Here is a 25175-nt window from a genome sequence, read left to right as displayed (position 1 = left end):
CTTTGGAAATAGAACTAAACACACCTTCCGCACGAATCAAAAATCCCCACATTAAAGTTTGGAGCAGAAATTTTAAAAATATAGGCCCTGAAATATTAAAACCACGCCTACAGAAGGTTGCTGAGTCCTTTCTGGAAAAGGAGGACTGTGAGAGCATGCTTAAGAAGTATAATACCCATATGCAAGCTCTGGTGGAGGAATATGCCCCTCTGAAACAGAAATTGGTGAGGGAAAACAACAACCACCGTACATGGTACAGCAGAGAGCTTAATAATCTTAAACAGGAGAAACGAACTAAAGAAAGGATATGGAGGCAAAATCCCAACCAAACTTATAAAGAAAATTGGAAAAGGGCTGATCACTGTTATAGGAAGGGGATTAAGGAGGCTAAAAAAAAGCTATTACAATAAAGAAATTGAAGCAGCATCCAACACTAATAGTAACATTTTTGACATACTTAAGGGGATGGAAAAACCCAGGGTGTTAAGACCACCACATACACCTACCAGAGAAGATTGTGATAAGGTGCAAGAAGCTTTTGCTAATAAGATCAAAAGGCCAGAAACAATATTATTACAGCCAGAACCGATAGCGACAGACCTGTCACCCAAGCCGCAGCTACTAATGCGGAAGCAAATGGGAGTTTTAAGTTCCTACCCATATCAGAGGACGATTTATGTAAGGTCCTAGCCAAGATGAAACCGACATTGTGTGCAGAGAATACTCTGCCTACCAAAATCATTTTGGAGCACAAAGAACTCTTCCTACCGGTTTTAACGGAGATAGTAAATGCATCTCTCAGTGACGGGGTGGTGCCTAAGGACATCAAGGAGGCAACTATTACCCCACTAGTTAAAAAAGCAGGATTGGACCCCAAAGATCCTGGGAACCTACGGCCCATAACTAACTCGAATTTTATTTTGAAGGTGCTAGATAAAGTGGCCTCAAACCAACTGCAAAAACATGTGGAGGACCTGAAGCTGTTGCACAATCAACAATCAGGTTTTAGGGCCTCCCATAGCACTGAATCTGCTATGCTGGACCTCCAGTCGCATATGTTGGGCCTGAGAGATAAAGGCAAAACAGGGATTCTCATGCTTCTCGATCTAAGCGCAGCCTTTGATTTGGTGGATCACCAGCTCCTTCAGGAGGCACTGGCCAACATTGTTGGTTGTTCCCCTAAGGCTTTGGCTTGGTTATCATCCTTTCTCAAAGATCGGAGTGCTAGAATACATTGTGGTGACAATTTCTCCAAAGCCGCTCCCATCCATTACGAAGTCCCGCAGGGAGCTAGCCTGTCACCTCTCTTGTTTAACCTATATCTGAGAAGCCTCTGCGAACTCCTGGAACACATCGGAGTTTTCTTTATAAATTACGCTGATGATACGCAGCTCATCTTTGAACTCACTGGTGATTACACCACTGATAGTGCTAAAATCTCAGAGGTTTATAACATCATAGACCACTGGATGCAACATCATTGGATGTGTTTAAATAATACCAAAACAGAGCTGCTGATTTTCGGCACGCGACAGGCCAGATGCAAACTAGGGAATGAATATAAGTCCTTTACCATCAAGGACGCTAACGTCCCGGTGTTGCCGCATGTTAAAACTCTCGGGATGATGGTAGAGGCCTCAGTGGGCGCAGAGGTACAGGTAAGATACCTGCAGAAAAACAACACCTACTATCTACGACTTCTGAGAGCAATAAGACCCTTCATTAATGAAGTCAATGCTGCGACAATCGCTAGGGCCATCATCCTGTAGCGACTTGACTATGGCAACGCTCTCCTGCTAGGAGCCACAAAAAGCGAGATTCAAAAGTGCCAAGTCATACAAAACGACGCAGTTCGCATAGTCAAAAACATAAATAATAGAGAACATGTGTCAACAGGGAGAAGAGCACTACACTGGCTAAGAGTGGAGGAGAGATTTAGGTTCAAGGCCATGACTATAATTCACAGATGCCTATATGGAGAGGCCCCTAGCTACTTCAAAAAACATTTCTCTTTCTATGCTCCTGGAAGATGTCTAAGATCAGCCGACAGGGGCACGCTGAACAGACCTGGGGCTAAGTCCGCACTTAGGCAAGGCAAATCTTTCCCGGTGAAAGCAGTAGACCTCTGGAACAAGTTGCCGATGGCATTACGGCTTGAAGCTAATTACCAGAGTTTTAGGAAATCGTTAAAAACCTCATTGTTTCAATGAGCATTAGAGTTTCGTTCCCTCGGTTTTCTACCTGTCTTAATGAGGTGTTTTGTGTTTCTGATCTTCTTGGTTTCCCGCGCCCTGATGCCTGCGGGCTACCGGCGCGTAATAAGCACACACATAACATAACAGCCATGTCTCGGTGATGGCGAGGAAGTCTAGGTTATCCCTCAGGATGAGGTCGGCAATCTCGGTGGCATGGCACCTAGGGATCTGGAGTTTATTAGAGCTCCTTTGATAGTCAGGCTAGTGGGAGCTACAGTTGTTGGTTGAGAAGCTAATTGGTCTTTAGGTTTCAAGTGCTGGACTGTGCAACTTTTAGTCTTAGGAAGGCGGTTGTTTACTGACTCTGCCTTTGCTGGCTTTAGGCCCCGCCGACTTTCAAGTGTCCTTTTTCCTATAGAGATGGGTAGGGAACTTCTGGGTGGCTCATATATTTTGGCTAGTCTAGCTCTGAGGCGAGTATTCCTAGAATCTGTTGAGCTGGGGTTACTCAGGATTCGGTGTATAGAGTCACCCATAGCTAGAGGCTGTTTAGTTGTTATGTTGTTGGGCAGGTCGGGGGTGACGCTGAGGGTGAGTTTCCAAGGGCCTGCGTGTGGCGTCTATGGACAAAGTGTGAGACTCAGTATAAGTAATGAGAAGCAAGTAGTATGGCTAATGACTTTAGTAAGCATGCTGAAACTTGGTAAATGAGTCACTTTAAGAGGATAGGTTCATATAAGGCAGTGGTGACCAGATTAGTGTGCAGGGTGTGTTTGTGACTAGGTGTAGATGCAGGCTAATGGACACATTTGAGAATACAAAGGTGATGGGCCTGGCAAGTAGTGTGGGCTAAATTCAGCATTTGCACAATAGTCTTATTAATTACTGATGCTTGTTAATCTGCTTAGAATAACATGCTGTGCATATAGTCTGACATCCAGTGGTAACCGCGGAGTATTGCATCTTGTCTTTCAAGAATCGAAAGGGGACGTCGACATGGGCGTGCCTGTAACACTATGCCTAACGTGACGTGTAGTGTACCCAAAATACCTCACGCCTCAAGGTTCCTCAGATTGTTTTTTTTCTGCAGTTTACTGGTCGCCTTATGCAGAGTTCAAGAGACATTGCGACATTGTTATATTTACCGACTTTTGGTCGTTTTATCTTCTCATTACTGTTCCTTACCTCGACGGCTATTTCCTGACCTGTGCTGAAGCCTTCTACTACAGACCTTCTATGGCAGTTGATCTGGTCGGCGCTGCCGACCACGTGGCTGGGCCTTCTGGCCAGCCTACACAGTAGGGAGGGTTGTGTCCATTTAGATTCTGTCCTTCATGAAAGGCAACATTCCCATGGAAAGACAAACACCTTAAGTGTAATAGGTGTCTTCCCCCTCAAACACAAAGAGGTGGCCTGTGCGGCTTGTAAGCTCCTGCATCCCAAGACCCTAAAGGAGCGCCGTGTTAAGCGGTGGGCAGCCTACGGAATGTCGCAGGCTGATATTAGTTCCCCCGCCACCACAGCCGCTGAGTGTGACGAAAGGCTTAGTGACAACCAGGGCTCCAATTCGGAGGCCATTGACCTCACGGCGGAACGCCCTTGCGAGTCCTGCTATGGGGACTGTATATCCCGGCGACAAGGACGCACATTTTTCCCACTCTAAACACACAACCCCCGGTCTGTCTTCGACGAAACAGTCGAAGCGTTCCATAGCGCCAATGGGCACACCGGATAGTTCGGCACTGCCCGCCGATCCTCATGATCAGCAGCCCTGCCCGCAACTACAGGTGCAGCATGCTTCTGGGCAGTCTAAATTAAAGGGCGCTACCACCAATGTTCACACGACCATCGAGAGCATCAGAAGGCGGCGCCGCACAAAGCCCCGTTTATGCCGAACACAACCACGCAACCGCCAGCCCAAACATTTTCCTGTGACACCAAGTATTACCAAAAGCACTGCTAAGATCGTTTCGGCAGCAAAACAAGGAGAACTGTTGAGGGACTCATCGAAACCTAAAGAGAGGCCTAAACACTCGTTGAAAACTAAAGTTAGGCCTAAGAACGCATCCAAAGACATGCCACAACCACCGGAACCTCAGACTTTTCAGAGAGCCCTGTGTCTTTCTTCAACGTTAAAAGAACAATCTCAGCGTTCTAGAGAAGGAGATCAGCTAGAAGAGCCTTTTCCACCCCTACTCTCCGCTGGTTCCTCATTATGGACCAGCGCGAAGTTTGAGGGGTGTATGAGAATAGGTTAGAGAGATTTGTGGAATTCTCAGGGAAGTTCACACCCAAAAGGCCGAGAGAGGAGAGCCCTTTTACTCCTGTAGCAAAATGTCAAGACTTTTGATTACTCTCAGGAGGAAGAGACTTATGATCTCACTGAAGATGAGATCCCTCTAGACCAATTCATTCAAGATGAATACCCCTTTGGGATCCTGTGAATGATCCCATTGACCCCACAGAGGGTTGGGAAGACGACCACGACCAGCCAGTCGACCTTCAGCCTTGGGCATCACCTAACCCAGACCCGGACACCCTGTGCATGGTTTACCCCCTACCACACCTGCTCGACAGGCCTCTACAGTTGATGATCAGATGGCGTTTAACGCTATCTTAAGGAGGGCATGGAACATTTCCAAATTGCCCCTAAGGAAGCTGTGCCAGAGGCTGATTTTGACAAGGACATCCTAAAGGATAAGCCACCTGCCAGCTAGGCTATTCTGTTGCTGAATTATTAAACGCTTGGCTCCTTCATTGTTGACACCTGCCTAAACCTGGGCTGTCAATCCCAGAGTCGAAAAATAGTTTTGCCCTTCCCCTTCTGATCCCCTCTTCATCAGGGGACATGCTACTCCAGATTCCCTGGTGGTAACTACAACCAAGAAGAGGGTGGGGGTCCCCCTGTTCACAGGGCAAGCACCCCCTGACAAGGAATGCAAAAGGTTATACGCACTAGGGAATAGAGTCACAACTGCTGCAGCATTCTCCACTAACATAGCTAACACCACCACATTGTTGGCTAGCTATTCAGATGTAAAATGGAACATGCTACAAGAGGGCCTTTAATAAGTCCCTGAACCGCTGCATGCTCGCCTGCTTTCCATTGTAACTGAGGGCAAACAGGTTAATCACAGTATTCTAAAAAATACTTTGGATGCTGCAGAAACAGCTGGCAGGACCTTGGCACAAACTACCCTACTGAAGAGGCACGCCTAGTTACGAAACTCTGGTTTCAAGCCAGAACCCCAAGCTTCATTGATAAATAAGCCGGTGGAGGAGACCAACTTATTCGGGAAAGCCGTTGACGAGGCGTTTCAAACAGCTAAGAAGGAACATGACACTCTCAAGACCCTGGATACAATCTTCCAGAGGCCTTCCCAAAGAAGAGGGGGTGGTTCTCGACGTTCCTTTCGTGGCCAATCTTGCTCACCTCACAACGAATATGGCTCTGGAAATAACTGATCCTCGCCTCAGGGAGCCAGCTACACTACCCTGTATCCCCCAAGAGGTCAACAACGTGGGAAAGGAAGGGGCCGGAATTCCACCCCTAGAGGCTACCCAGCCTCAGGTCATAAATGACCAGCAGGTCTGCGTCCCCTCCCATGCCTCCCCCGTTTGGGGGACGTCTAACATCATTTCTTCAAGCATGGGAGGGGATAACAGACCAGTAGGTACTCACGACCGTTTCCCACCGGTACTGCATAGAATTCTGCCGGACCCCCCAATTCAGACCTCCACGATCAAGACGCCTGGCGCAGGAACTCCTGCTCATCCTGCTGTAAGAGGTCAAGATCCTGCAGGAAAAGGGCGCCATAGAAGTCGTACCTCTTCTACAGGTAAACAAGGGTATTTATTCAATGTACTTCCTTGTACCCAAAAAGGATCTCACCATGCGCCCTGTGCTAGGCTTGCGCCCAGCAAACACATTTGTCAAACCTCAAAAGTTTCGTATGGTCACTCTGCAAGAAGTAATTCCCCTGCTCACACAGGGGTACTATATAGCAACATTGGACATGAAAGATGCATACTTTCATATTTCAATGTTGGGAGCGCACAGAAAATATTTCAGATTCATGATAGAGAACAAACACTATCAGTTCAAAGTACTACCCTTCGGCATTGCCTCAGCACCAAGGGTATTTACAAAGATACTGGCAGTGGCAGCAGCACACCTGCGCAAGATATCCATCCCAGTTTATCCTTACCTCGACGACTGGCTCATAACAGGGGAATCCTACGGAATATGCCTGTCAAACACTCAAAAGACGATAGACCTCTTATTCAGCCTGGGATTCCCCATCAACAAGAAGAAATCCAGCCTAGACCCCAGTCAAGTCGAGCAGTTCCTAGGGGCTCTAATTCGAACAAAGGACGGCCTTGTCTTCCCCTCCAACGAGAGGGTCCAAAACATGTTTCAAATCCCTCAATATGTAGCCAGTCGGGAGGTGACGGTACGCAAGGCTATGCGACTGTTGGGTATGATGGCGCCCTGCATTTACTTAGTTCCTCACGTGCAGTTGCTAAGGCGTCCAATTCAAGAGAGGCTCAACAGCCAGTGGTGTCAGGCCAGCGGACAATGGGACGATCTACTGGTTGTCTCGACAGCCCTTGTTCTCTCTCTGCAGTGGTGGTCGAGGTAAAACCTCTTGAAGGGAAAGTCCTACACCACCCCCGCAGTCAAAGCCACTCTCACTACAGACGCATCTCTCACGGGTTGGGGAGGGGCTCACCTGCTTCAGCAAACGGCGCACAGAGTCTTGTCCTCAGAAGTAGCATCCAGCCACATAAATCTGTTGGAGCTATTAGCGATATTCAAAGCTCTGAAAGCCTTTAAGACACAACTGCAAGGAAAGACGGTCCTGATCCTTACAGACAGCACCACGGCCATGTGCTATCTAAAAAAAACAAGGGGCACTCGCTCTCCAGGGCTGTCCAAACCGTCCCATAACATTTGGAAGTGGCCTCTCAAACACATGTTCCTGTTGTCACAACATGTTCCAGGGGAACTCAATCTTCTGGCAGACGTACTCAGCAGCGATTTCCCACTACCCATGGAGTACGAATGGCGATTACACGAAGACATCTCCAATGTTTTCGCAGAATTGGGGCTTCCCAGAGATCGACCTGTTTGCCACTCTGGAGAATGCACATGTCATGCAACCCAATATTTCCTTGATCGCTACAATCACAAAAAGGATACGCGTATATTAAGAAAAGGATACACAAAGGATCCGGGTCTTTCTTCTCAACCTTCAGTGACAAATCCTCAAGGAAGAATCCTTTCCACTGATTCCCCTCACTGCCTGAAGTAATATACAGCCAGAGTGAAGAATCAATTGAAAGGATGAATAACTATGCACAGCCTCCAATCTGTTACAAGAAAACAAATTGGTAAATAGCACTTCCACTGGGATATCCTAATTCGCCACTAAGTTCTGCACTAACCTTAATTGATTAGATGACTTGATGATGAAGAACCGTGATGCTCCAGATGAATCCAAAATAAAGAAAAACAACGACAAGGAAGGGAATGTTAGTAGGAAGCTAATCCCGAATGGAACAAGGGTCGAACTAGAGTCTGGATGGTGCAGTCTGGATAGCGTTCATTGTTCAATGCACAAAACAAAATCATTAATTCTCCAACATGGTAAGCTGTTAGGTTCTTACTTAAGTGCAGTAAATTAATCACCCTTGAAGATTTAATGAGTCCAAACTAATATACTCCAATGATGAAAACAGTATAAAATAGGAACTCAAAAACCCCACTGGGTTGTAAGGCAGTTTCACCCAATGGAGCAAAAAATAGCACTTCTGTACTTCTGGAAGTAAGTTGGAGGATTCTATAAGGAAATTAGTAATGACAAAGTCTCATACCTTTTAATAAACATAACCAGCCTCTGCGGTTGAAACAGCCCCAGGCTGTACCGCCGCGTAGAATGCTCTGCAGCTGGTAGTTCAAGGAGGGAAGCCAGAATCGTCCCGCGTATAAAGCCGCTGACAGGGGAATCCGATGTGGCCGGCCGGGAAGCCGCCTCTTCAATGAACGTGCTCTGTAAATGCACGCAGCCGGTAGAATCCTTCACGTGTAAAAGGTGAACACGAGGAGTTGCCGATGGAAGCTGGCTTGGCTGGTAGGGAAGCCGCCGTATGGAAATGGTGGAGTAGCAGATGAAAGCCGCTGGAATGAAGCGTCCGGAATGGCTGAAACAGAATACTCTGGGAAGATGAAGGAAAGCAGTTTGGGAGTAACCGAACAGTCCGCAAGGAAAAACTTCAATCAGAAGCACAGAGCGTTCTGAGGAAAGGACCCAAATACGTGCTCTAGACATGTGACTGATCATGTGAACCAACTCCGATTTCAATGTCGTTTGGCATGAAGCTTGGAGAACAGTCTCCATTTAGCATAGAACGGTTTGGCTGCCGTTCTAAAAGCGTAAGGATTCTTGCTGCTACCATGCCTCACAGGTGAGTGCATGACAGCTCAATGCCAAGATTACGCCTCCAGGTACCCTCAGAACTGTTCCAAGGGGAACAGTCTTTGGATCACATGGTCAGGGAAATTTGTTGATGCTTTTCCCCCGACTCCCCTACTCAACAAGATTGTGCACAAGATGCACCAGGAACCAGTCACAATGATATTGGTGGCCCCATTGTGGGCTTGCCAGCCCTGGTTCGCTCACCTGATGGAGATGACTCACACTCCCCCAGTGAAATTACCTTTTCCATACAACATGTTATCTCAGGACAGGGGAGAAACACTTCACCCATGCCCGCAAACTCTGAACTTAGCGGTCTGGCTCCTGAGGTCCTAGAGTTTCGGCACCTCCAACTCCCTCAGAGATGCATGGCCATACTTAGAGAGGCAAGGAAGCCTAACACCCGATATTGCTACTCCAGTAAGTGGAAGCACTTTGTCATCTGGTGCAAGTCAAAGAACATCAATCCCATTGACTGCTCTCCTACTCATATTGTATTGTACCTGACTCATTTGTTAGACTCAGGTTTGGTTTTTAACTCACTAAAGGTTCACTTAGCTGCTCTCTCAGCCTACACTACGTCACAACAAAAGGTGATGTGGTGGAAGATACCAATTATTAAGGCTTTCATGGAAGGAGTAAAAAGGATTCACGCCCCTCCCCCCCCCCCCATTTCTAACCAGGCTCCCGGATGGGACCTAAATGTGGTATTGACTAGATTTACGGGGTCTCCTTTCGAACACATGCATAAAGCAAGTCTTAAGGATCTTAACTACAAAACCGCCTTCTTAATAGCTATCACTTCCATAAGAAGAGTCAGTGAACTATAGGCCCTCTCAGTTCTAAACCTCTTTGTTACAGTTCACAGAGATAAGGTGGTTATGCGCACTCACCCTAGGTTTGCGCTTAGATTTATTTCAAAGTTCCATGTGAACCAGTCCATAGAACTGCCTACCTTCTTCCAGAACCCCTCCAACGTGGCGGAAAGAAGCCTGCACACACTAGATGTACGCATGGCAGTCATGTTTACCTGGAAAGAACTCGACCACTAAGAAAGACAAACCAGTTTTTTGTTTCAGTGGCAGCAGGTAGAGAGGGAGAATCTGTTTCCAAATCTACTATCTCAAGGTGGATTGTCAAATGCATCACACTCTGCTACACTCTTGCTAGGAGAGAACTGCCCTTCAAGCCTAGAGCACACTCTACTCGAGGCACAGGGACTTCCATAGCATTCAGTACATATGTTGCACATGTTTCCCTAGAGTCCATTTGCAAAGCGGCAACCTGGAGTTCTGTACACACCTTTACAAAACGCTATTGCCTAGACAATCACTCTAGGACTGATTCTCAGGTGGGACATGCAGTACTAAGACATCTTTTCACTACTGTTCAATCTCACAACCTACCTCCAACTCTGGGTACTGTTCGCTAGTTTATGCACAGCATGTGATTCTAAGCAGATTAACAAGCATCAGAAGACATGCATTACTTACCTTAAGAGCATTTCTGATGATTGTATCTGTTTAGATACACGTGTGCCCACCCTTCCTCCCGCTCGGATGGAAGGAACATAGAAGTCTACTGCTTTTCTCTTTTCTGTAATCACTCACGATGGTTGTAAGGCTCCCTCACGGCAGAAAAAATACAATCGCAGGGACCTCGACACGTGATGGATTTTGGGTTCACTACACGTCACATTAGGGATAGTGTTACGGGCACCCCCATGTCGACGTCCCCTTTCCATTCTCGAAAGACGAGATGCAATACTCTGCGGTTACCACTGGATGTCAGACTATATGCACAGCATGTGAATCTAAGCAGATACAATCATCAGTAATGCTTTTACGGTAAGTAATGCATGTCATACGGACTTACTATGCCTGTCGGTGGCCCCGTCCATCCGGCTGGTGATGTCCCCAGAACTTCTCGCTAGAGAACGGGCGTTGATTCTGCATCATGACCCGGAGTTTCTGAACCAGAGGGCATGGCTCCTGCAGCCCTAGAATTTGAAGGTTATGCTTTACCTGCAGAATGTAAGGACATCCTGGCCAGGGCCGGAGCCTCGTCAACGTTGAAGTGCTACGGCCATAAATGGAAACGCTTCTCTGTGTGGTGCTGGGCTCAAAAGATGACCCCTGTGTCACAACCCCGCAACCTCTACCCTACTTGGGTAAGATTAAAAAAAGGATGCTGGCCACCTTGCACTGGTGTATTTGAAAATGATAATTTCCACGCTGAATTTGGTTGGTATGGTTTTAAGTTTAATACAATGAAGACTCTTAGTGGTGGTGAGCCAACACGTGTTTCGAACCTCTAGTGTCTTTCTCAAGGCTATGTTTCGATTGGGTGGTTAGGGTCTGTATTCCCGGATGGGTTTCCCTTTCGGGTGGTGCTGGTCCTATATGTTCCCAGTCTTGGGTCTTGGATGGGCCTGTGCCTGTATTGTCAATTCTGTGTGCTGCGGTCGCTGTCCTGGAAATTATCCTTTCCAAATATACCTGTGCAAGGTAGCCAGTATCCTTTTTTTTTTGTTTTTGTTTTTTTTTTTAAAACTTTGTTTATTCGACTTGACAACACACAAAGACGCACAGGTCAGCAAATGCACATCGTGACATTAATTTGCGAAACACAGATACAGAGGTTTCACTGTACAATGCAGTATTAATAACACAGAACTTAACAGGCTTATAATAAAGATAGCATTACAATTCGAGTGGAAGAGAAAATACATCCCACACAGGTTCAATGAGGGGAGTGGGTCGGAGATGAAGCCTCCGAGTCTGAGGGACGGGCGGACAGGTAGTCACGGAATCTGCACCAGATATCCCTTGGCCTTGAGTGGGGGTGTTGTGTAGCCCCCCATGCCTCCTCAGTGTCGTGTGCCCAGGTAACTGCCCGGAGCCATTGTGCGTGCGTAGGTGCATAAGGGCGAAGCCAGCACAGTAGAATACCGCGGACTGCCAGCATCATACAGAAGCCTGCCAATTTCCTAGAATCGCGTTGCAGTCCTGGAAGGTCGTGAAAGAGGCATCGCATTGGGGAAGGGACTATGGTGCAGTCTAGTATGTCTGATATAGTGGAGCATATGTCCTGCCAGTACTGTGTCAGGTGTGGACAATCCCAGAGCATATGAATGTAATTAGCTTGGTCAGCGCCACATCTGGGACAATTAGGCGAGGTCTCATGAAACATACGATGCAGTTTAGTTGGTGTGTGATGATACCTGTGTAAAACCTTAAATTGTAGTAGTTTGAACCTGGAGTTGTACGAGACTTCGTGGGTTCGCGCACACATTCGGGCCCAGTGTGCGTCCGCGATCTGGACTCCTAGATCTTCCTCCCATTTAGCTCTGAGTTTAACAAAAGAGGGGGCGGCTCTGGTCTGCAGTAGATTATATAGTCTAGATATTTTCCCCCTGAAGGAATCGGAGTTGCAGAGTTCAGCTATTATAGGGTCATCTGGCGGAACTGTAGGAAATTCGGGGAATTTGGTCTTTAGATTTTTCCGAAGTGAGGAGAATTGTAACCATGCTGATGGTTTACGCCTAAGGTCAGGGGGGAGGTCCGACCACTCCAGGAAATTGCCAGGGACAAAGATATCCCGGATACTTAAAAAGCCTGCCCCCGTCCATCGGGCAACAATGGATTGGGGAATATACGGTACTGCAGGGAGAAAATTCCAGAGTGGGAGGTCCCCGTGAAAAGGATTAGGGGTTGCAACCACTGTCCATATTTTGCTAAGAGCAAGCGACGTGCTAATCACTGGGTCAGGGGAATCGGGATCCGGCGGGGCTGGTTTGAGAATGAGGGACCCAATCGTTCGCTCGCTAACCTTTAATTTTTCAAGCCCGACATGAGGAGGGGGGTTCGTTGTACTAAACCAGTAAGAGGCAAATTGGGATTGCGCAACCATCCAATATCTGAGAAAGTCGGGGGCATCGAACCCTCCCAGCTCCTTGGGAGCGGTGAGAGTATTCAGTTTGAGTCGGACTGCACCGGAGTGCCAGAGGAATTTGTTAGTAATACTGCGTAGTGTCTTAAAGAATCCATCACCCGGCCAGAGTGGAATGTTTGCAAAGCGGTATAGGAGTTGGGGCAGTACGACCATCTTTAATATTCCTATTCTACCAGCTAGGGAAATGGGGAGTCTGGTCCAACTTGCAGCTTTGGTAGTCAGAGTGGCTAGATAATTTTGATAGTTATCGTTGCGTAGTTTCTCAACTTGACGGGAGACCGATATTCCCAGGTAGGTGAAGGTGGATTGGGACCAAGTAAAACCCATCAGGTCAGAGGGTGGTGGTGTATTGTCAGTAAGTGGGAATAAGGTCGATTTAGAGCAGTTAACCTTAAGACCAGATATGTGCCCAAAGCGGGTAACGTCGTTTAGGATTGGAGCGAGGTTTATTTCTGGAGAACGGATGTAGAGCAAGGCATCGTCGGCGTATAAGGAGACAATATCAGCTTGTCCTGCTGAGCGTAGGCCTCTATGAGAGTGTGATTGGCGCATCATGTCAGCGAAGGGTTCAATTGCTATTGCAAAGATTAACGGGGAAAAGGGGCACCCCTGTCGCGTTCCTCTGGCTATCTGGAAAAGGGTGGAACATCTGTCTTCGGTGCGGACTCTTGCCACTGGGTTGGTGTAAAGTAGTCTGACCCAGGACCGAAAGTTGGGGCCAAACTTACATTTTTCCATGACTCGCCACAGATACTCCCAAGACACTGAGTCGAATGCCTTCTGCATGTCTAGAGTGGCCGCCACCGCCTGTGTTTTTGGATTAATCCTACTAACCACATTAAAAAATCGTCTAAGGTTTAGGGCTGTGGATCTACCCGGGACGAATCCCGCCTGATCGGGGTGTATGATATCAGGCATGAATGAGGCCAGGCGGTTAGCCAATAGTTTAGCAAATATTTTAACATCACAATTTATTAACGATAGGGGGCGGTATGAGCCACACTGGGTGGGAGGTTTACCAGGCTTGAGAAGGACTGTTATCATGGCCTCGCGGAGCGAGGGGGGAAGTGTGCCTTTTTCACATGCCTCCTCCCATAAAGCGAGTAATTGTGGGACCACAATAGATTTGTAACGCTTATAAAAGTCTATAGGCAGCCCATCCGGACCGTGGGCCTTCCCTGCAGCGAGTGCTTCGATGGCCTCAGTCAGTTCCTCAGAGGTGAAGGGTCTGTCTAGAGATACAGTAGCGTCGATGGAAAGGGCTGTGAGAGGGAGTCCTTCCAAATAGGAATCAATTTCTGAAACATGGGGCCCATCAACCTTCGAATATAGGGACGAATAGAATGTGAGAAACTGTGTTGATGTCATGCGGTGAAGTAGCTAACGTGCCGTCCGGTCTCTCTATCGCCGGAATGTTGGGGGCTCCAAACTCATGGCGAAGTAGCCTGGCCAACACACGGCCTGGTCGCTCCCCCTCCCCGTAACGTCTAACTGCCCGAGGGTCCTCAAGGAATTTAACTTCTCGCTCAGCAAGATTACGGAATCTTGCCAATTCATGACTCAGTGACGCCAGTGTGTCAGGGGAGTGATCGTTAGAGTATTGGGACTCAAGGCTAACAAGGGTCGACTCGCTGTCAGCGATATCTTCCCGGATGTTTTTTAGGATGCCACCCCCTTTAGACATGGCGATGCCCCTGATATAGGCTTTGAATGATTCCCAGAGGGTGGCTCTAGAGGGTACTGAATCTGTGTTGAGCTCAAACAACTCCTCAATGGATAACTCAAGCTCTGAGGCAAAGGTATGGTCTAGGAGGGCATGGGTTCTCATTTTCCATTGCTTTGATTTTCCAAGATCATGTCCCCAATTCAGGGAGATGACCACCGGGGAGTGATCGGATAGAGTTCTGGGAAGAATCGCCAGATTGGACAGGGACCTAATTAGTATGTCAGACAACAACCATCTATCTATCCTAGAGTGTGAGTCGTGGACTGAGGAATAGAAGGTATTAGTACGGGAGTCGGGGTACATTAAACGCCAAGCATCAACCACCGCCAGTCGGGGGAGAGTTGTAAGGATCGTGCAAGCTGCCCTTGAGAGCTGGCGGGGTCTGGAGCCTGATCTATCTAGGGTGACGTCTGGAATCGTGTTAAAATCGCCGCCCCATATTATTGGGATCTGAGGGTAACTCTCAAGGATCGAGGCTAGGTGAAGATAGAATTCCGGGTCGTCCACATTAGGCCCATATATATTCAAGATAGCTACCTCTTGATTCTGCAATTTACCGACAATAAGTACGTATCTACCACAGGGGTCCACCAGTGATTGGGAGCAGCTGAATTTAATGTTTCTGTGAATTAAAGTGAGGGTACCTCTGCTTTGCGTAGAATAAGCTGTGTAATACCTCTGGGGTCCCCACTGTCTAGCGAACCTTTCGCACTGTTCAGAGCATGCATGAGTTTCTTGTAAACATAGGATTTGTGTACCATGGCGTTCTGCGTAAAGTTGTATCTGCCGCATCTTTTTGTGGTTACCCAGACCCCTAACATTCCAGCTCATAAAGGTTAAGTTTCTATCCGCCATTAGTATGGAGGGGTCGTTTGGGTTTTTTTATATAAATTTGATATGGACCAGTCCATTGCGGGCTAAGCCCGCGTTCCATACTATCTATAATTCTGTGTTGCAATAGCGTATCATGTGTGGTCTCTCTTGTGGTTGCCAAGACTTTTTTAACATAACTGCCCTTCCCGCCCTTTCCCACCCACATCCCTCCCCTAACTTGAGGAATGAATCCCAAACCCATCCATAACAACAACAAACTTCTCGGCATCAGCGCCTGGGGGCCTGTTGGCTAACCGAGCAGTGGCGCAACGGACTGAAGAGGGTGAGGATAGTGTAAATACAGCCGGAGTCTCTAGTGTATTCAGTTTACAGTGTACACGTGCACGTTCACGGTCCCGACACGAGGGGGCCGCCACAACATGTTGATGCATCACCATAGGCGCCAGGCAGAACCCCCCGTAGTCACAACCTTCCCGGCCCCTGCAAAACGGCAGGAGGCCCGTGTGTATTTGGGGTCTGAAAACACCCATAGGGTATCAATAACCCAACCAAGGGGTCAAAGCCTAAAGGATCAATATTATAAAAAAAACAAAACAAACATTCGATACCTTTTTGGATAGCCACAACCAACGTGAGTAAGGCTAAATACTGTCCAACTCAACCTGGACCCACTTCTTAGGTAACATTACGGACTAAATAGCGGTGACTAGTGATCAGCCAGGAGAGTGTTCATCAAGGAATTTAGAAGCTTCCTCTGGGATCGTGAAAAAAAAGGTCTTGTTGGAGTGTTCAATGCGCAATTTTGCAGGGAACAGTATGGAGTACTTGACTCCCAAGTCTCGGAGTCTCTTTTTCACAGCCGCAAACTTTTGGCGTTCCCGTTGCACCGCCACAGAGTAGTCTGGATATATGTGGATTCTGGCTGCTCCAAGTATAAGTTCACCCTTGATCCTGGCCGCTCGAAGGAGTGCATCACGGTCCCGAAAGTTTAAGATCCTGGCTATAATGGGCCGAGGGGGTGCGCCTGGTCTGGGTTTCGCGGTTAGGGATCAGTGTGCTCTCTCGATAGCAAACTGTGGGGAGAGTTTAGGGGAATCCAGGAGTGTCATAAGGATCCTTTCGATGTAGTCTTCCATGGGTTCTGTAATATTGTCCTCCGGTATTCCGACAATGCGCAGATTATTTCGCCTCGATCGGGATTCGAGGTCATCATTCTTCTTCTCTACCACCGATACTCGGTTGGTGAGCGTAGAGACCGCAGCGCGTAAAGAGCCCAGGTCATCCTCCGCAGCCCCCAGTCGAGTCTCGACCTCCGCGACTCGCCCATCTGTTTTCTCAATGTGGGCTTTTATGGAGGAGATGGTCCCATTCATGTCATCTAGTTTAGTGTGAAGTGTAGTAAAGCCATCACGTATGTATTCAAGCATCTTCTGTGAGTCGTCGGAAGTTGATGGGGCAGAGACGGGCAAAAGATCCTCAGGGTCATCTGGGGGAGGTTTGGACGGCGTTTTTGTGAACATGTTCAACGAACTTTGTTTTTTCCCAGTGCCGGCTCCTTTTGTCATGCTGGAGGCTGGGTCGGGGGACCAGGATCCTGGAGGAAAGCAGATAAATTAAGACAGTGGAGTTCAGGGGTATCCGGGTGGCAGGCGTGTGGCTCCTGTGTCAGTGGGTCAGTGTCCATGCACGTGGAAATGCAGCTGTCGGTGCCGCGGCCCCGGGACCGGGAACGTGTAAAGCAGGCCCAAAAGTTCAGGACCGGGTTCTCCTCACCTCCAGCGCCCGTGTGTTAAGTATGGTAGGTATGGAGTACGGTGCTGTCCCAGGCTCACAGGGCAGGCCAGCTGGGTGAGGCGTGGGGGTAAATTTGGATTAAGGGCAGTGATTATGTTGCATTCGCTACCTCCCAGCAGGTTCTGTCATATAAAAGGAGGGAGGGAGGGCTCCTCAGCCGACGTGATTAGTTGGTATGGGGGGGGGGGGGCAATCCCCCGGATCGACGGAGGTACTGTCCCGCCTGGGCACCCCGCGGCCTCCCCAACTCAAGGGCGCTCTCTCCGGCGCACCTGGAGGAGTCCCGTGCACTGTAGGGTGTATTGGGGCTGAAGAGGGAAACCACAGACCCCAGCGGGGCCCCCTCCCAGGGCGCCGCGGCGACAGCGACGGGGGGGCAACAACCCCGCCGCAACTCCAACAGGATTCCACAGATTAGGGGGGAGGGAGATCCAGGCAACAGCCGCGGGGGCCAACCCAGGGGGGGGGATGTCCATCCGCCCTCGGCAAGCGAGCTCCTCACCTCGTCGGGATCCCCTCTGGAGCACTCCGTCAGGGGGGTATGTGTGCCGGCAAGGTGGTCACGGCGGTTCCAGCGGCGCCGGGGCGTTCAGTCCAGAGCGGAGGGACCCGCGAATCCCGGGCCCCCGTCGTCGGCACGCAGTGGCGTAGGGCGATCCTCAGGCTGTCGGCCGGTCCGGTGGGCAGCACGGTACTCCGCTCGCCACTGGAGTCCTGCTGCCCCTCCCCCACGTAGGCCGCCCACGCCGGGGCGCCGGGTGGCAGCGTGAGTCGGCGATCCCCGGAACCCCGTACGGGACGGGATAGGCGTCCCCGGCGCCGCGTCTCCCACAGCGATAGCGCGGCTTGCAGAAGGTCTCCGAGCCCCAGAGTCGGGATGGTCGCAGGGGGCAGGTTTACGTCGCGGCTACAGCAGTATGAACCGGCACAGCTGTATTTTGGAGGATAAATCTGCGGATACGTGCCCTCGTAGTCCGGAGCTTCAGACTCAGGCGGCCATCTTGTTTCGGCGCAACAGCGCCCCCCCCCCCCCCCCCCCAGTATCCTTTTTCTAATCTTACCTAAGAGGTGTGGGCTTCACCTCCACCAAGCTGTGACATTGCACATATAACTACGGTAGCACGAGAGTTTAGCGCAGGTTTACAACATGGCCCGCCAACCTTTCTTCTTCTACCCTACTTGATTTCCTTGGCCAAGGCGGGATTGGCTCACGCCTCTTATCAAGGTCCATCTTGCCGCCATATCCCACTACACCAGATCTCCGGGAAAACCTTTGCTGTGGATGCACAGACTCGTCAAGGTGCTCTGCAGGACTTTTCCACCGCTAAAGGGTCCTGCCCCGGTTTGGGAGCTACTAAGCTAATGGAAGCTCCTTTTGAGCCTATTTATCAAGTCCCGCTCCAGTTTCTCTTGTGGAAGACGGCCATCCACATCAGCCAGGCAGGTCAGCCTTGCTTGTCTTTCCACTCTTGAAGGTTGGTACTGCGTACACACCCCTCCTTTATGCCAAAGGTACTGTCAGAATTCCACTTCAACAAACCTTTGGTGTTACTGGTCGTCTTCCCGAATCCGTCACCGCCAGCGGAGAGGGCCTTGCATTCGCTGGACGTCATTCATGCCTTGAAGTTCTTTGTGGCATGTACGAAGAATTTTCAGAAGACGTCTCCGTTGTTCATCAACTTTGGACCTGTAAATCACAGAAAGGCCTTATCGAAGGCTTTCATCTGGCTGCATCATGCACTGTTATCGGCCGGCTAGCAGTCGGCTGCCAGGCCGGCTGAGAGCTCACTCCACCAGAACCATTGGGGCAACAACATTTCTCTCCGGTGTGCCCCTGTTCGACATCTGCTGGGCTGCTACGTGGAGGTCCATGCACACCTTCACAAGGTTTTACTGCCTCAACAGGGTTTCCAGGGACTAGTCCCGGGTCGTCCAACCGGTTCTACGCAACCTGCTTGTTTGAAGTGAGTCTGTTCCAGAGCTGAGTGTTGGTTGCTTCTGTTGAGCCTTGCCACCACCTGCGGGTGTGTATATGTACTGCTGTGTAATCGTTATTCATGAGCATGTGAATCCATGCCAGACCCCATACTGGAGAATATGTAAGTTACTTACCTGTAACTATTGTTCTCCAGCATGGTTATGGCATTGGTTCACATGTGAACCCTCCCTCGTTCCCCTCTGTGGCTCTTCTTGGTTCATACTGCCACTTTATGTGCTTACCAAATCTGAAGATGGCCAGCAAGGGGTAAAGCTTAGGGGGAGGACTGTAATTGAATGAGGCAGTATGACCTAGAGGACAGTGATTGGTTTAGAGGAGAAATACAGTATTAAAGTGAAACTGTTTTTTCTTTTAACGAGGATTCCCAGCCTGACGAGGAATATTCATGAGCATGTGAATCCATGCCAGACCCATGCTGGAGAACAATAGTTACAGGTAAGTAACTAAGACCTTGTTTTTGAGTAGCTGTGGCCACCCTCATGGTGCAGTGGAAAAATCATACTGCAAGGCTCCCCTCAACTGCATGCATAATCTTGGTCCGGTATGGATGTAAGAGAATGTGTCCTCTCACGCTACATGTACCTCCCACCCTCATCTACTATATTGGGTGTGTAACTCTGAACAATTGTTTTAAAATTAATAGGTTTTGGCTTTATAAAAGGTGCTGCAGCTAAGTTCACCTAAGAACAATATTTTCCCTTTAAAAGTAGGGAAGCGTTACATGAGTTTTGATATGTCAGGTGCACATTTTATTCTCTGTCACAAAGCTGACGTGCTGCAACTCACTTGATTCAGTGTTACAGCTTCCCAATAAGTTATACATTCTTCTTGTTCCGAACAAAATGGTAAGCTATTTATTTTTTTGTGTGAAAGAATCAGATAATTTTGGATTTTAATGTCTGTATTTTGTTTTTATTTAAAACAGCAATTTTGTATTTGGCTGGATAGTAGTTCACCGGAGCAAACTGTGCCATATATTTGGACTGAAGAAAAACCAGCAAGTAAGTTTAAAAAGAAATCTTTCTGAACCCCATTTGTACATGCCAAAATATGCTTCCATATATTTCAACAATTGTCAACAGTCCCATGTCAAAGACAGAAAATGTGTGCTTGCCACCAGCCATTGGCTAGTGACAATTATTTCTTGACGAATAAGAAATGGTGTGCATTGTGCATATCGCAAGCTAGTATTCATGGCATTGGGTGTCTGACTTTATGCTTTGCTAGTAGCTTGCAAAATGAAATTTAACACAAATATTTCTCACACATTTATCAAAAATAGATTATACCTGTACTAAGACTATTCAATAAAGACGAAATATAATCTGTACTGTACTTCTGACTTATCTGTACCCTTTTACATGAAATCAGTAACTTGATTTTGGGTGGTGTAGTCTATTAATGTTTTTCTAAATCTGTGCCTGCCCAACTGTTCAGATTGACCACGGGCAAGTTGTTAGAAGCCCAGTAAGCTGCGTCCACCTTGCTTGCCTTTGGTCAGACCTCTTGGCACAAGATTAGCTGGTATCGCTGAGGAAGGGAACTAAGATCCAGCAACGACCTACAAATAGAGGCAAAACACTACAAAAAAAGGAAATTCGGTGGAACAGCGTTCTCCCATTTAATTGCTAACATCTGAAACAACATGCCCAAAGAAATTAGAATCACAGAAGACATCACCTTCAGGAAACTGCTCAAAACCTGGCTATTCGGCAGGCAATGACAACCTTGAAGGGACACTAGCAACACCACAACAACTAGAGAGGAGACGAGATGGGTCAAAGAACCACAAACAAGAACCTGGCTAGAATACCGTCCAGCACAAAGCCGCGCCAGAGGCTCCAACAAACTGACTGACTTACTGACCCAAGTCTTCTAGATTTCCCAAAGGTTTAAATATCTTTTCTTGGTAAAACTACGGTTTCCAAGAGCAGTGAAGTGAAATTGACTTTACTTAAATTTGGAACTTTCTAGACCCAGCACATACTATCTTACAATAGGGTGCTGGAGGGGTTACTTAGTTTGCCCTTTGTCTAGTTTCTCATGTAACATTTTTGTTACCCATTCTACAATTAATGGCTGGTGGGAGTGGTTTACTTTTTACTACCAATGCATGTTCTCCAGTATGGGGTCTAGCATGGATTCACATGCTCATGAATATTCCTCGTCGTCAGGCTTGGCATTATCGGTAAAGAGAAAATCAGTTTGTTTCACTTCTGAACTGTCTTTCTCCTAATAACCATACACTGGTCTCTGGGTCATACTGCCCCCAGCCAATGACTGCCCTCTACCTAAGCCCCTTCTCTGGCAGCCATCTTCCGATTTTTACTGCACTTTCAAGTGTTGGGACTCCTTGTGCTTAGCTCTCGAGCTCTTACTGCGTTTTGCGATTTATTTCTAAGAGAGAGAGATCGTGCTGCGCACCGACCGACGCAAGCGCCTCAACGAGTGGCTGCAGGCCAAGGCCCCTGCTCTGGGTGCATCCCGGCAGCATGCCTCCCCTGCCTAGAAGAAGAAAGCTGAGCGGTCTTCTAACACCTTTGAGGGTGCCCCTCCCGCAGGGGCCCAACATAAGGCCAAGCCCTGCAAGTCCACTGCCGCCTGAAGCACCTACGACCGTGAGCCAACGCTCTGGTTCTTCGAAGAAGAGGAAGTCGGAACACCCGGGTAAGCTTCTGGAGAAGCCCCAAACCGGCCGGACAGAGAAGTCCCATGGGGGGAGCGGGGCCCCGGCCCCTTCCCCCTCCCCCAAGGTGAAGGCCGCAGACGCAGCCAAGACCGCAAAGGCGCAGGTGCATCATACGAAGAACCACACTGCCATTGAAGTGATAGCGGTGCCCCTCGCGAAGGCCGCCGGCGCGAATTCACAGAGCAGGGCCCTGAAGGCCGAGGGTATCCCTGCCTGGCAGGAGGGAGTCCTCTTTCAAGTCCATCGAGACGACTCAGGAGAAGGTGCTGCCCATCATTTCACTGAAACCGTCTCCCTTGGTCGCAGAGAAGGGGGGGGGCACGGACATTTCCTCAGAGGAAGAGCTCACCAGCCTCCCGAGCCTCGAGGAGGGGAGATGCGTCGAGAGCAGGCCCTACGGGGGCGATCCCGACAAGGAAACCGACGAGGAGAAACAGGGCGTGGACCAGCCTAGCCTGCAAACGCCCCTTTGCCTCCACCCCAGCAGCCTCCGGGGGATATCTCGGTGGACTTTCTTGCGGCCCTGCATACCCTGTGCTTGGAAATCCGGACAAGGATGCCTCTTGCGCTGGAGGACCTGCGGCACCGGGTCCATCGGAGGAGCCGCCATCCAAGAGGAGATCTTCACCGCCCGACGAGATTGGCTAATTTCACGCTATGATCTCCAGGGCCTCGGAGCTCTTCCAGCTCGTCCCAGAGGAGAAGAAGAAAGAGGGTTTCCTTTACAAGCGCCGGGAGGCGAAGAGGAAGACTGCTTTTGATCCCGTTATTGGATGACATTTGGGACGAGGGGTTGTCCCTCATGAAGAACCCTTCATCGGCTCCAGCGAAGAGGGATCGATACGAGAAGAAATCGAGTGCCGGACTCTGTGCCCAAGTGCCTACGGTCCCAGCCGTCTCCAGACTCTGTGGTTTCGGCGGCAGCGGGCACGAAGAAGTCTTCGGGCTCATCCTCGTCAGCGGTCTCTCCCCCCGCCCCCAGACGGTGAGGGGAAGAAGTTGGATACCATCGAACAAAGAGTGATCACGTCGGCAGTGACGACCATCAAGGCTGCTAACGGCCTCACCATTGTGGCGTGTTACAACAGGGAACTTTGGTTCAAGATGGCCCCCCTCCTGGTCTTCCTTCCCGACGACAAGGGGGCTGAGGCGTTGGAGATTCTACAGGAAGGCGAGGTGGCTTCGGACCACACCATTACAGTGGCCACGGACATTGCCGACACGGGATTACGTCAAATGGGCAACAGCGTCTGCCCTCGTCTGCAAGGCTGGCTGAGGGCCACTAATTTCCGCCAGGATGTTCAGTCGAAGGTGTTGGACATGCCCTTTGGCGGCTACAATTTGTTTGGAAAGACTGTGGACGAGTCCCAAAGTTCTTCTAAAGGATTCGGAGGAGGTGCCTCGTCCTACCGTCAGCCCTCCCGCTCCTCGGCCCAGAGATCTACAGGGGCCGCGCCAAGTCTGGAAGCAGACGTCGTCAGCCAGGCCCCCAAGGTGAAGCTTCGACGGTGAAACAAGATTGAACTGGCCGTGGAGTCGGGCCCGCACCCGTGCACCCCAGTGGGAGGCCGGCTGGCGAACTTCATCAGCGCGTGGAAGACCATCTCCACTGATCGTTGGGTGCTGGGCGCTCTCGCCCACGGACACACCATAGAGTTCCAACTGAAGTGTCCGTGGATACCACCAGTGACCCGTCGGGAGAACCACGTCCCTCAGCTGCTGCTGGAGGTACGGGCCATGTTAAAGCTCGTCCCAAAGAGGCTCTGGAGTGTAATCTCATTATTTCCTCGTCAGAAAGAAGACCGGCGGTTGGAGGCCCATTCTGGACCTCCGCCATCTGAACAAGTACATCAAGTCCCAAATGTTTCGGATGGTGACGCTTCAGCACGTGCTAGAACAGATGGAATAGGGGGATTTTCTCTCGTCGCTGGACTTGGAAGATGCCGATTTTCACATCCCGCTACACAAGGGACACCGCAAGTACCTACGCTTTGTGATTCAAGGACAACATTACCAGTTCAAGGCCCTTCCCTTCAGGTTGAAGTCGGCGCCCCGAGTGTTCACCAAGTGCCTGGCCCCGGTAGCAGCGCAGCTGTTTCTACGAGGGATCCACGTGTACCCGTACCTGGACGACTGGCTCATCCGGGTGAACTCAAAGGACATTGCTGTCGCCCACACGAAGAAGACTGTCCAACTCCTGATGGACCCGGGGTTTCCTATAAACTTTGCAAAGTCCTGCTTGACTCCATCGCAGGACGCACTGTTTCTGGGAGCCCGACTCAATATAGTGTTGTGCCTGGCGTCTCCGTCGGAGGAGAGGATCGTGGCCATCCGGGGCAAGGTACAACGGCTATTGGCCCTGAGGGTCGCGAGGGTGAGGTCCATCGAGTCCCTACTCAGCATGATGTAGTTATGCATATACCGCATTCGGCTGTGCAGGCTACAGATGCGTCCGCTGCAGCAGTTCCTCGACGGCCGTTGGATACAAGTGGTGGCGAGCTTTGAGGACAAGTTCACACTTGACAAGAGTTTTCCGTCGAGCTATACGGTGGTGGGTGTGCGCGCACTCATCTATCCGCAGGCGCGGCTTTCCAGACCCCACCTCATCAGGAGACGGTCACGACGGACGCCTCCCTGGAAGGATGGGGAGCGCACTCCGGCATGCAAGAGACCTGTGGCTACCGGAGGAGAAGTCGTTGCACATCGTGTTGGAGCTGCGGGCAGTGTTTTGGGCCCTTAAGTCCTTCCTTCTGTCCCTTAAGGGCAAGGTGGTACGGGTGTTCACGGACAACACCACCACAATGTTTTACATCCGGAAGCAGGGATAACCATATCCCCGGCGCTCTCCAAAGAGGCGCAGGACCTTTGGCACAGGGTCATAGCCCAGGGGATGTTCCTCATCCCATTTCATCTAGCAGGAGTAAAGAACACCATCGCCGACTTTCTCAGCAGGGATCTGCACTCTTGCCATGAGTGGGAACTTCGGTAGGACCAAGTGGATCACCTGTTCCGCAGAGGGGGCAATCCCCAGATAGATCTGTTTGCGATGGCGAGTGTTAGGGAGAATTATCTGTAAGGCTAATTTCCCAAACCTAGTGAGTCCCCCAGCAGCTTTGCTGGATTTTTGGGGTTTATTTTTTTCTCTCCTGCTAAGAGTGAGATTCTTTTTGCTCCCACTCTTAGACATAATTTGAGGTGTTCCTTTAACTTTCCATGTGTTTTATGGGCTATAGGGTCTTTTACTCCATAGGGTCTCATGTGTTTTTTTAGGTGGGTTACACAGCACCCTCTGTGCCGTAACCCAGGGGTGTCGTAGCGACCCCCCAACATAGACTCCATACCCTGGGACTGACTGTCTCCCAGGGCATGTAAACTCACCATTGGCTTTGCTAGTCCCAAATTATGAACAGAAACCAGTACAAACCATCATACTGTGGACGTACTGGTTGGGGCAATTCGATTGCCCCGGGGTCTGTTGTTCGAGGGGGCACGTCTCTGTCCCCCC

The 25175-nt window shown here is 49.6% G+C and overlaps 1 protein-coding gene across 1 annotated transcript in view; it reads left to right on the top strand.

The window, feature by feature from the left end:
* DYNC1H1 (dynein cytoplasmic 1 heavy chain 1) overlaps positions 1–25175 on the top strand; it is a 2031190-nt gene that overhangs the window by 1509055 nt on the left and 496960 nt on the right. The window contains exon 64 of the mRNA XM_069637760.1: positions 19907–19982. Coding sequence (XP_069493861.1) covers positions 19907–19982 — 76 coding nt within the window. The remainder of the gene's footprint in view (positions 1–19906; positions 19983–25175) is intronic.

The sequence above is a fragment of the Ambystoma mexicanum genome, chromosome 14, assembly GCF_040938575.1.
Source record: "Ambystoma mexicanum isolate Mex_15411 chromosome 14, UKY_AmexF1_1, whole genome shotgun sequence".
In the NCBI taxonomy this organism is placed as follows: Eukaryota; Metazoa; Chordata; class Amphibia; order Caudata; family Ambystomatidae; genus Ambystoma; species Ambystoma mexicanum.
This window is presented reverse-complemented; position numbering and strand designations above follow the sequence as displayed.